Source organism: Eulemur rufifrons, chromosome 1 (genome assembly GCF_041146395.1).
Source record: "Eulemur rufifrons isolate Redbay chromosome 1, OSU_ERuf_1, whole genome shotgun sequence".
Taxonomy (NCBI): domain Eukaryota; kingdom Metazoa; phylum Chordata; class Mammalia; order Primates; family Lemuridae; genus Eulemur; species Eulemur rufifrons.
The window spans coordinates 38,485,688-38,499,084 of NC_090983.1; the positions used below are offsets into that span (position 1 = coordinate 38,485,688).

The 13,397-nt window shown below is 39.8% G+C and overlaps 1 protein-coding gene across 2 annotated transcripts in view; it reads left to right on the forward strand.

Moving 5' to 3' along the window:
* Positions 1–2,241: 2,241 nt before the first annotated feature.
* The window catches only part of TMEFF2 (transmembrane protein with EGF like and two follistatin like domains 2), a 250,454-nt gene continuing 239,298 nt past the window's right edge, over positions 2,242–13,397 (forward strand). For both annotated transcript variants that reach the window (XM_069469134.1, XM_069469126.1), the window contains exons 1-3: positions 2,242–2,824; positions 5,161–5,270; positions 12,458–12,587. In XM_069469134.1, the coding sequence (XP_069325235.1) occupies positions 2,653–2,824; positions 5,161–5,270; positions 12,458–12,587 (412 nt within the window). In that variant the 5' untranslated portion in view covers positions 2,242–2,652. The remainder of the gene's footprint in view (positions 2,825–5,160; positions 5,271–12,457; positions 12,588–13,397) is intronic.

Here is a 13,397-nt window from a genome sequence, read left to right on the forward strand (position 1 = left end):
TTGTTTTCATAAGCCTGATTAGTTACCACACCAGCCTTGCTATGGAAAATGACATGTTCTCACTGTGTTCTGTGGAGTTGTTAAATCTTGATCTACATTAAGCTTGTATTTATGTTGCCGTCTCTGCAGAAAGGCTGTAGCGAAAGACATCTCTAATTCCTTGTTTTTGCAATATTGGTTGGCAGCTCTATCTAATAGGCATTCCGTTTCCTTAAAGAATTTAGCTGCTCTGTCTAGAAGACGATTTCTGATGCCTCTAACAGTCTGGTCAAATTGATCTGTTTTAATGGAGTCTTCGTCGGTGAGGAGCGAGATGCCACCGACTAGAATGCTGGGATCTGCTGCTTAATTGCCAGGAGCGAGAGACACAGAAATCTTTGGAGGTGGGCGAGGAGGGGGGAATAGTCTCTAGTCTCGGACGGAGGCGGAGATGTAAGATAAAGGGATGGGTTTCACACAGGAAAAAAGAGAGAGAGAGATTTCTTTGAGGCATGGAGGTGCTGCACGATCACATCTCTCAAAGGAGAAGTTATAAAGCAAGGAAGTGGGAGGAGGTTGCAGGTTAAAGCACTTAAAAGGATTGCCAGGGCACAATTTGTTTTTCTGGTGGTGTCTGCAGAGGATAGATAGTCCCCGTTTTCAAAGTATATTGGTGCCTCCTTTAAGTGATGGGAATGCACGCTAATTGTCTGATAGATACTATCAAACAATGCTCTTCAAAATTCAGGGAACGCGGAAGGAGAGGAGGAAACAGAAAATTTTAAAAAAGAGAAAAAAGGAGGATCTGAGGGCCCTAGAAAGAGATGCGGGAGGAAAGCAGAGAGAAGGATCAGGAGGAAAGAGAGAGGACTAGAGGGAGGAGAGCAGAGAGAGAGAGGAAAAAAAAAAATCCTGAATCATTAAACAATTGCACACGCAAAAAAGAAAAGTCTTCCTTGTAGAGCGTTCAAAACACTCTAACTGTAATAGTGACCCGGGTCACGGGAGAAAGATGCTCCTCTCCATCCTTGTCCCGGAAAGCTGTAGGTCCCATTGCTAGCGACCAAAATGCCATTAGGCTAAAGAGTGTGTCTAACTGCGTGAAAAATGCAGCAGGCGGAAGGCGGGTCCCGCTTCGCGGTTCGCCCTGTGCCTGCTGGAGCAAAAGAGAGAGACGCGCAGCCGGTGACTCCCGCCGAGTTAGACCTTCTCGCCTCGCCCAGGTCACTGGCAGTCAGGCAGAGACCCGCGTAAAGCGCCCGGGGCCACTACCCCGCCACCAGTCAAACTGAGCCAGCTCTAGCGGACGCCGCTTCCCGGTGGCTGCTCCCGGCAACCCACCCACTGCTTATGCAGAGGAGCCGTCCCCTTCTCTCAGACCACTCGTCCCGACCGAATCTGACCTTCCAAACACATTGGACCGCACCTCTCAGGCGGCCACACGATTAGGCTCCAGGCTGGAGATGAGCGTGGGACGGGGTGGGGGATTCAAACCTTCGGCCGCTCGGGCTGGGTCGGAGCTGCAGGGGGCAGGCCGGGGAGGGAGGAGAAGGAGAGAAGGAGAGGAGAGAGCCTGCGAGGCTGGCTGAGCCGGCGCGGCAAGCAGCCTCGGGTTGCAGCCTCCTGTGGGAAATGCTGCTGCTTCCAGGCCGGCCAGAGATACGCTCACACCATCCCCTCTCATCCTCTCCTTCTCCCTGCTCCTCCCTAGAGAAACGGCCCCGGCGTCTCCGCAGCGACATTCCCATCCTGTATCCCCTTACAGCCCAAGCGGCGCGCTCTCGGACGCCTGAGCGCTGGGCGCCAGCAGGACGCCCTCTCCTCCCCGCCGGCTTTCCCTTCTCTCCCCTGCTGCCGCCGCTCCTCCGACACCTCCGCCCCCACGATCTCCAGCTCGGAGAGACGCCACCCAGCTGCCACGGGCGCTCGCAGCCTGGGGTCACGCAAAGAAGAGGGGCGCGAGTCTGGACCTCGCGCTCGGTAGGGGGCGTCCTGGAGCGGAGAGCGAGGCAGTGGCATATGAGAGTGCGAGGGGAGCCCACCCTGAAGCCCGAGCTTCTCACTCGAGCCACGCCGCCTAGCCCCATTCGGGCCAGCGCCTGGCGAGCTAGCCCATCTGTGGCATCCGCGGCCGCCTCCTCCTTGCACCTCCTCGCCGACCCCTCCCTCCCGGGACCTGCATCCCGCTCCACCAATCAGGGCCCGACTGCCTCTTCCCACGTGACCCCGGGCGGGCTAAGGACCTGCTGCTTCCCAAACGCCAGAGGGATGCGGGCGGCAGAGCGCGAGAGGCGGCTGCTGGGCTGCGGAGCGCCTTGACTCTCCCTCCTCCCTGCCTCCCTGGGCTCCTCTCTTCTGCCCCGTGGACTGCCGTCTCCTCCAGTTCTCCGGCTTCCCAGAGCCCCCTCCTTATGGCAGCAGCTTCCCGCGTCTCCGGCGCAGCTTCTCAGCGGACGACCCTCTCGCTCCCGGGGCTGAGCCGGGTCACTGGATGTTGCTGAAACTCTCGAGATCATGCGCGGGTTTGGCTGCTGCTTCCCAGCCCGGTGCCACTGCCGTCGCCGCCGCCTCTGCTGCCGCGGTCCGCGGGATGCTCAGTAGCCCGCTGCCCGGCCCCCGCGATCCTGTGTTCTTCGGAAGCCGTTTGCTGCTGCAGAGTTGCGCGAACTAGTCATGGTGCTGTGGGAGTCCCCGCGGCAGTGCAGCAGCTGGACACTTTGCGAGGGGTTTTGCTGGCTGCTGCTGCTGCCGGTGATGCTACTCATCGTAGCCCGTCCGGTGAAGCTCGCTGCTTTCCCTACCTCCTTAAGTGACTGCCAAACGCCTACCGGCTGGAACTGCTCTGGTAAGTCCAGAACCCCCGTTCCCAACCCTTTAACCCCACAGACGAACACGCGTATCGAGCGCCAACAAGCCTGCCCTAGCGCGTCCCCCCATCCCCTAGCGCCACCGTCCCAAACCCCTGAGACCATCCACCTCCATCCAGAAAAACGAGAAACTGTTCCAGCTTTGGGGGTGGGGGGGAGGGTGGTTCTGGGATGGGCAGAAAGTGCAGGTGTAGAAATCTTTGCATGCTTGCACTTAAATTGGAGCTGCGAGTATTTTGAGAAATGTTAAACGGAATGGTTTTCTGGATTCACTGAAAAGAGCACACCAATCCTGGGAGAAACACTAAACAGAATCTTTTTCATCATTAAAGAAAAAAGTCTGGCTAGGATGAGGAAGAAATAACTTTATTAGAAAAAACGAACGAGAAAGCAATAAATCAAATGGTGACTGCAGGCGAATCGCTGATTCCTGGCAAAGGTGCCATGAGGGCGCACTGAGCACTGGTCTCCATTCAAGACCAGGTCACACAGATTCTAAAGGAGCTAGGTTTCAAGAGAATCTCTCTCTCTCTCTCTCTCTCTCTCTCGCCCCTCCCCGTTCACCCCCCCTCCGCTCACTCTCCCCCCCCCCCGGCTTTCCTAGGCTGCAAAAGAGATGATTTTTGCAGTCCAGATATGCCCCTCTCTTGCTTCCTCAAGCTCCTAGGTAGTAGAGGGAAGTTGAGAAAAAGAACATTTACAGGTCTCCCAGGTCAGAGTGGGCATAACCAAGGCTGGCAGGCTCTGGTGTAGGCTAGCCCAGGGCGGAACCGACCTTAGTGGGTGCTGACTTCCCCTTTTCTGGACAGTCTTCTGTGGAGTGTGGGTCAGGCGCGCTTCTTCCTTGCTGGAGTCTCTTCAGATTCTGAACGCGAGAGCTTGGCAGGTTTCGCTCTGCTGAAGCCTCCTAATTAAATAGGGCCGGAGGATGGGAGTTGCTGCACTCCTCCTAGCTGGCTTCGCATTTCAGTATGACAGCCTGTAGTATACCAGGAGGAATTGTGGTGCGATTTCATTGGCATTTTAAACTCCATTAACATGCTTGGGTATTGTCCCCTCGGTCTGATCTGTTCTACTTTTAGCAACTGTGTATGTAATTTTTTTATCTTCTGTAAATATAATTCTGCTGCAGTTAAATGTGGCTCTGAATAAAGCGGCTTTCCAGAATGTATGTGAGCCGAAGTGTATGTAACTTTTAAGAGAAGGAAATGACCAACTGTAACTTACACAGTGAAAGAATATATAGTTCTTAGTTATTAGTAATGCAAATTTCAAAAGAAAAAGTATTATGCATCTTTTCAGTTTATCATTTTTTAAACACAAGTTGAGATTTGCAGCCCTATTAGATTGGGGTCAATAGATTGTTCTGTTTGGGGTAGTATCTAAATTCGGCATTTTTATAAAACTCAACATATTTCATTAACTTATTCCTGGTTCATCCGTGCATGTCTGTTATTTTTGAAAGAATAAGTTCACTTTGCCTAATCACTTTTAGGTGCTTTATTATAGGAAGATAAAACAGCCTGCAGAATTGATTTTTGAAATTGTTTGAAATGTTGATGTCTTTATACTCCAACATGACTGGTTTGCTTCATCCCTAACTATAGGATTGTTTTCACAAATAACTAACTTAATGTGAAATTGGGATTGGCAATCAGAAATTCATTATTAGCCAGATATCTTAAAGGGATCTGCAGACACTAAAAAGAATGAGCTGGTTTTGCAGGCAGATTGTCAAGAACTTGGTACCCTGTTAACTTAGAGGTGATCAATCTTCATTTGAGCCAGACAGACCATCACGGAAAACACTGTGCCTGTTTATCTTTATTATTGGGGCTTTGTTTCCTCTTTGTCTGGATAAATTACAAATAAGGGGTTGTTTCAGACCTTGAAGCAAAAGAACAATTAAAGATGGAGAAATGGTGAAATGGCATTCAGAGACCATCACTAGCTCTTTTCAAATATGTGGAGTTTGGGGTCATAAACATAGTCCACTTAATGACCAAAAAATAAGGAAGCTAGGAAGCAAGTGCTAAGCCTTCATTCACCACTGTTAGCATTAACCCAAGCTAAAAATAAAATAGCACTATCAAAAAAGGATATTAAAAGAGAATTGACTAGGAAAGAATTGTAAAAAATGGATATTGATCACTTAGCTAGATTTTGAGGTTATCAGTAAAAAGTGACCTTGCAGTACTACTGTGGTTGTTGGAATTAAAATTTAAGGCTATTCTTTTAAAGCATGAAGATAGCGCTTTTTTTGTTAAAATTTATAACATTTTTTAATGACTGGAGTGTTCTCTTTAAATTTGAGGTTATGATGACAGAGAAAATGATCTCTTCCTCTGTGATACCAACACCTGTAAATTTGATGGGGAATGTTTAAGAATTGGAGACACTGTGACTTGCGTCTGTCAGTTCAAGGTAAGAAGTCTTATATTTGCATCTGCTAATTCATCAATGAGACTACAAAGCAGGGGTCTCCCTTTACAACCGATCAATTGGCGATTTATAGCTTTGCAAGCTAAGAGGAAACTGGCACCAAGCAAAAGTACTGGCAAGAGAGCTAACAGATGTCAAGAAGACATACGCTTTATGGAGAAATGTATATGCCATAGTTATAAATGACTCTGGAGGTAGAAGGCTTCAAATTGTGCTTGGGAACGTCAAAGGAAAATTATATTTGTTTGACCCTTCTAACATATGGTTTAAAAGTCAACTGACTGGGGATAATGGTCAAAATAGTTAGTGGGTAAGAAGTGCGGATTTGTACTTTTGTTCATTTTGATCCAGGCTATCATCTTCTGATCTTACTGTCCTGTGTTTTCATGGTCTTGGCTTTCATTATCCTGGCAATCTGGTTAATTTTTAAAATTAACTCCTTATTAATGTTACTTCAAAACTACTGTGTTGGTTTGGAAATTAAGGAACTTTTTAATATATGCCAGCTTTTTCATGAATACCACTTTCAATTAGAAATGAATCTCTCAGGAATCCAAAAGAGAACATAGAGCACAAGTCATTTCATAAACATGAGAACAATGCACTTTGTCTTGTGTTAAAAACTTTTTAAAATTAAAAAAAAAGAGAAAAAGATTGCACCACTGGTATCATCAATACTAGGTTATTAGTATGTATTTAAGATAGAAGTCTTAATGTCATTGTTACAGTCTTTATGTAACAAATGCTTTCCACCATTTAATTATAAACCTTCTTTTTCTTTCAAAATATTTATATATACATGTATACCTTCAGATAGCATAGATGTTCTACTAATAGCCTATATTCACCCTTGAGTGTTTTTGAATTACTTTTTAAAATATTCTTGAAATCTGACACAAGATTCAAATAGGAAATATACATATAAACAAAACTATATATGTGATATTAGGAAAACTTCCCCAAGACTGTAAGAATTATCAAAATAAAGATATAAAACCAATGAAAACATTAAACTCAAATTCAGACCTAAATATCTAGTTTAATATGTAATATTTAGAATTGTTGATGAAATTTAAATATTTTATATTGAATTCAACAATATAAGAGAGAGAGAAATAGTTCACATTTAAATATAGTTTCAGTGGCTTATAGATAAGCTAAAAGCTTCATAGACATTATTTTCTCCTTTCTAAGAAACACAATAAAACAACTGATATTTGTAAAGTGCACCACCTCCTGGTGGGTAAGTATTGCTGTGACTACACTATAGTCTTTTAGATCATACTATAGTGTTAGAACATCTTCATGCATATTTAGTATGCATGTGACACCAACTCCTAAAATCTCCAGCCATGCTGAACAAAGTTATTATGAACATGTAGTTCAATGAACTACGTGCAAGAGATAGAGCATGAGAACTCCCCAATTCATACTTTCCCCAAATGTTAGCTAAAGAGAATAAACAGTTGGATAAATCATTAAAGGCCCACAGGAATTTGTGGGTTTTTTTCCCTTTCAGTTTGCGATTTCCATAAATTTGTCTTATTTTCATAACAGTGGGTAGACATAAGAAATGAACTTATAAACAATATAAAATGAACCAAGAAGAATGTTTCTCAAATGGAAAGCCAAGATTCTAAGATTTCACCAAGAGAAAAAAGTAGATATAACTGTAAATGGATGAATGCTACTAAAGGAAAATGTACAATTTTCTTATTAAGGGAATTGTGTTGTGATATTGTATACTGGATACGTTATGGAATGTTTAGTATGTGTTCAGTTTCACAGAAGATTTTGGTAAAACTTTTGTCAACAAAAATGTTTGTGTTTTTATACATTGGTCAGCCAATTACATTTATCATTAATTTCAATATTTGTTAACTAAAATAAATGGAGGGGGCAAAGAATGCAAGTTTGAATAAGAAACTAACATGTAAATGTGCTTTTCCTAATGCTTCTAGCATTTAAAATTTACTACTGGATTACTACTGCTATTAGTTTGTGCTTTGCAATAGTTGTCAATCTGGTGAAAGAAAACAAACATCTCCCTAGTGGAAAATGTAGACTTTGCACATACCAAGAATATAAAGTGACTGAATTAAGTTGAAGATCAAAGAAAATGCACAAGTTGTATGAAGAATCATAAATAGGGTATTTTAGGGTAAGAGTATCTTGATTCTTTTTACAATATTTTCAGATGATTTTGAGTTTTTGGTATCTTTTTTCTTTCTTTTGGCCCCAGTATCAGATAAAAAAGGAGAAATCCTGAAAATATATTTTCCGATTTACTATTCTAAATTTCTGCTTCTCCTGCATTTTCAGATACAAGTATGAATTCTCTCATTCAAAATAGGATACAAACTATAGTCTTTCTGCCTGAGAGATAAATTTCACAAGAAAAAGGAGCATATATATGTATAGATATAACATTTTCCAACTTGGATTATTATGGGGTCTCTAAAGTAAACATATATTAGTCTTCACTTCTCTTAGACAATTTTAAATAAACTGATTTCTACTTTTCAAACATATTTATTTCTCACAAATCAATAAGATAATTATTTTCTCCTCCTTTTAAAGATGAAGAAATTAAGGCCCATACATACAAGTAACTTACCATTTAATGATGCTAGAGTAAGAACTTAGATAATTTGACTTCAAATAAAATTTCTTTGCAAGACATACATACAAATGAAAATATCAGTAACAACCACAAAAGTACTAATTTATTGTATACAACTCTTAATATAAAAATCAATATAACTAATTCTTAGGTGATGATATGAGTTCCAGAAATGGTATACAATCTCATGTATCTTACCTTCCTATCTGTATACCAAATGATAGGCTGGCTAATCTGTTAAATCAATTATGAGAATGAAAATTGAAAAGCAGTAGATGAATAAACGGGTGGATAAAAGGAAGAAGAAAGGAGGGAGGGAGCGAGAGGAGGGAGAGGGAGAGAGACACACATGTGGTTATTCATAGATAGCACTGGTCATACAATGATCAATTATCTCTTTATAATTTAAAAATATCATGAATCCTTATGTTTTTCAGGTATTATCTAAGTTAAATATTAAATATTTTCATTTAATAAGCAATGCTTAAGCTCTGCAAATGTTCCAGTTACTAGGACTGTATAACAAACTGCCCAGAAATTAATTGTTTAAGACAATGAACATTTATTTTGTTGATGAATCTGCCATTTGGGCAGGGCTTTACAGAAAGAGCTCATCTCTTCTCTCTTTGGCATTAGCTGAAATGGGTGAGGGAACTCAAAGATTTGGTGCTATGCTCATCTCAGAGCTCACTCATATGTCTGGCTGTCAGCTGGTGACCTTGATTCTTCTCCATATTGATCTCTTTGTATAGGCTAGTCTGGGCTTCCTCATAGCACAATGGCTGAGTTTCAAGGGCAAGCATCCAGAGAGAGAGAAAGAGCCAGGTAGAAGCTATATCCTTCAATAACCTAGTCTGAGAAGTCACACGGAGTAACTTCTGCCATAGTCACAGGCCTGTCCACTCTTAAAATAAATTTTTTACATTTAAGAAAATGTAGTCACAGAGAAGTAAAAATTACTTATGGAATGGTCAAAGGATTGGAACATATGCAGGTTTTTTTATCTTTTTCTTTTTTGGAAGAGAAATACTATATCCCAAGCCATTCTTCCTAAGTCTTGACAACTGGGAATATAACAGAATTGACTTAACATCTGTTGAGCACCTTCTACATGCCAGACTCTGTGGAAGGTGCCGACAATATATAAAATATAAATCCTACATAGCTTCTAGATGCTGAAATCTCAGCTAAAAAATCTTTATTAACCCAACAAGCAATAAATCACATGAAAGACTTCTCACATAATTGTTATTCATTTCTTGCAAAAATGAATTCCATATAGCGTGTCAAGTTATTGAATTCATTAGCATGGCATGTAGCTAATTTCTTAAGCAATGTGGAAACTTTGGAACAAAATCATTTATTGCAAAACACATATTTGGAAAATAAACTTAAGATTTTTAAAACATCTTAGGAAAAACAGAATCACTTTTTCCCCTGAGAGAAAGTTTGTACAACACAAACATTTATGGACCTAACCTTCTGGACTTGAGTCTTGTTTTTAATCTTGGCAGTCAACTATGTGGACTTTAGCAAGTCACTGGGCAGTATCAAGATTACCAATAAAAACTATTCCCAATAATTTGGCATGTGTTATTGCAGTAGTTAGCCTATTTTTATGCTAAGGGTTATCCTGTTTTCCTTTGGTTTCTAATTCTAGAGATGCCATGTTTTGATGCTGATGCTAGATGATGACTCTGCTAGTGAAAATATGTCATAAAAGGCAAATAATTTACATTTCTTTTTATAAGTGAGTATTCCAAAGTATTTCATGTTTTAAAAACATGACTTCTAATTTTCCAAATGTCCCAGGTAACCATTTCAAATAGGGAAACTAAGCTATAAACATATTAAATATTTAATTGTTGAGTAATACACACAAGTTCCTATCCCAAGGCAGTGAGAGAAATAGGAGAATTTAGGACTATTCTCCCACACATGAGCTCTAATGATTTAGAGCATGCTTCCTCCTTGTGTTATTCATATTAATGAGAGCAAGTCTTGGTACTAGGGGCCAAAAACATCATGCTGATAATCTACAGTTAAGCTCTTTCAGCTCTGTAGAAATCTCCCTTTTGGCTTGTGCATGGAACCTGGCAGCTCTGTTTTTAGCACTGTTCGCATTTGGCTTACTGTGTCCCTCAGAAGCAGCATATGAGCACTTTATCAGTTTATTCGATATTTTAAGATGCATATCAGCATTGTGTACTAGCACTTGACAGAGATAATAAATACTTCCTACTCCCCACTCCCAGTCCGCTGATCTACATTTGAGTAATCTGCAGATGTAGATGATAAACAGACATAAATTGTAAGGGTTGGACAGAAGAAAATGTGGACCCAAATAATCTACACATAAAATATTGTAACCAGAGTTGGAGATAGAGATTAAAAGGGAACCAGAGGTAAGAATGCTAGGACTGAAGCATAAGATGTTAACTGGTCCAACTGTAGACACTAATTATGACTCTCTTCTGTCTACTGAAAGGGTCAGAAAATCTACTGACTATAATGTTACCTGCTGTTTCCTTCTTTCTGGTCTTTCTTCCATGTGCTTAGATACCAGTGTAATGTTATTGGGTCCCCGTATATCCTACCTACATTCTCCTGTCCCAGGTCCTGAACACAGTAGCTTTATCAAGCCCTACGTTCACTTGCCTTCCTGGTCATGGTTCTGACATGTCTCTTCAGTACTGCTCACTGGAAAATTCAGCTCTTTACTGGTGTTTTGCTATTGCCTTCTTTCTTGAGTAGTAGCAGCTATGCTCAGTCCTATTGTAGGCCAATTTTCAGATGCAAGCTAAAAACAATATTTGGAAAGTTCATGAAGATAGCCCTTCCACAGTTATCACCTGATCAGAAGTGAGTTGCCTATTGAATTAAAAATTAGTGAGTGAAAAGTTCTAATCAAATCAGTTTTTAAAATATAATCACACAAGAAGACTGAGTCTGGAAGCCAATAGTGTAACTGTGGAAAGGAATTCTTACATAGAGGGCTTATAGAACGCCTAGGTTATAAATTATAGAAATTAAGATAAAGAAAATTTCTAAAATATGTACTAAATCATCCTGTTAGCAATTATGGTCATCATAATATGCAAGTCATACAATTTGGAGTTACTGGTTGGAGAACAGTGTATAACAATTAGCAAGATATTATATTAAGTTTTTCAATAACTTATTTTTATAAATAAGACATAAAATAAGACTCATATCAGAGAACACTGATTTATACAATTTATTAATTTGTTAGGATGATTAAGCTATTATTTTATAAAGGCACAGAACAAGAGTTAAATAGCTGATTAGGAATAAGGAAGTACAAATATTGTAAAGAAATAGCATAAAAAAACCCCTCAGGTTTTTTGACATATTGAGAGCTTACCTTTTTTCTTTTGTATAAATCCTTGAGTTGAAGTTTACTTATGATAGTTTAGGTTTATCATATATATTTAAACTTTCCCAGTCATCTCACTAGATCCCTGGTTTATTTTGTATGTGTTATGAATTTACATCACATAAAAAAATTCCAAATATTTTAATTAACAATAGAACACAGAAAGGTATTTTCACATGTGTCTATACATATGATTTTACTTCTGGCATAGGTGAGCATTTATAAATAATCATCTTGATCATTATATTCATTATAATTAAACAATAAAGTGCATCAGTAGTAGTAATCATGGGATAATCACATCCCTGGTGTAATTAGCAGGTATAAGACAAAGCCATGTATTTCTAATGCCTTAGAGTGTGATTATATTATGATGACTATACCTCATAGGTTGCCTAATTTCCATTGTGAAATGTGTAGTCTTTTTGTAATGAGGTTGTTTTAAGAATGAACTTTTCTCTTTATGAAATATCTATTAATAGTCATATTTTGGAATACTCAGTAAAGTTTACATATATTTCAGTAGTTGTTGAATTTTTTCCCCGTGTCCCATACTCTTGTTTCTCTCTAAACTGTATCTATATCAATATCTAATAATCTAAAGATACATAATAATTAGTAAACAATATCTTATCTGAATATTTAGAAATTTGTAATGATTAAAATTCAATAGAGAAAAGGCAACCAAGGAGTAACTGAATGCTTTGGTATTTCAGCTATAGACTATATATGCTCAAAACACAGTTAGACATTACCTGTTTTTGAATAGCTTGAACATTATTATGTGTTTTGATTTTTTTCCATCAAGTCAAATGTGCCATATATCAGAAAAATAATATTAAATAGTATTGATACATTCGTTGCAATGTCTCTTTTGTGCTACCTGTCTATTCGCTTTGTTGGAATTGCCTGATCAATTTAGATACCTGTTTCTTTTTTCCCCTATCTAAATCAAATGACTGGTTGGCTGACTTCAAATTGCCTTTGTATATCTTTGAGTGATGCCCTTACAAAGTCAAACACTTATGGGATATAATGAGGATGACTGAAAATGCAGACAAGTGGTTTCTTTTGTAAGTGTTCTGTTCGCACGTCAGAGGGATGCAGACTCCAGTACTAACCATAAGCATACATCTGTGTGCTTCCCAGTGCAACAATGACTACGTGCCTGTGTGTGGCTCCAATGGCGAGAGCTACCAGAATGAGTGTTACCTGCGGCAGGCTGCCTGCAAACAACAGAGTGAGATACTTGTGGTGTCAGAAGGGTCATGTGCCACAGGTATGTATGTGATTGATGCTCCTTGGAACCTTCTGTATGGATTCTGAATTCAGAGTCCATATTTTGCATTTCCTGTTATGTTATCTCCCAATAAATAATTCAGAGTATATATTGATGAAACAAACCTCTAATTCTTTTGCATAAAGCATACATTATTCTTATTCTTTATATTTTTATATTTCAAATCACTTTTGGAAGAAAGAGGAAATTTACAATAAGGACACTAGTAGATTTAAATACGTATGTTATCTAATGAAGTGCAACTAGTTGAATAAAAGTCAAACATAATTAGAAATCTAGATTGACTGCCCAGGTGCCAAATAAATAGAAACCTATCTATGCATGGATAAAGTTTGTTTGTTTGTTTTGAACAATAGCATATCTGCTGGAAGGCAGCTTTGCTGGTTTGGGTTCTAAAGTTAAGATCTTAGCAGCTCTACACAATGCTCTTATTATCGTTTAGTAGATGATACTGAAGAAGGCATTGGTGATGGAAATAATTTCTATTGACATCTCTCTTTTCTGACACAGTTAACCTGGGATTCTACAAAGCATTTTAGTTGTATTGTACCAAGAATGCTATAAAGAAAGTGAGAAGGAAGAGTGGCTTCATACGCTCTTTTGCTTTTCATGTTTCCCTTTTGTGTACAGTGGTTTTTAGAGCTTAACAGCATTACAGGCAGGAAAAAAAAAAAAAAAAAAAACCCAAGAGGAAATATACCCTAGCTTGAGTTTTCAGGTAAGGCTCAAGATATCAAACCTAAGAATCTGTAGTGTTCATTGATAGTTGTACTTAATGGCAAAGTAGCA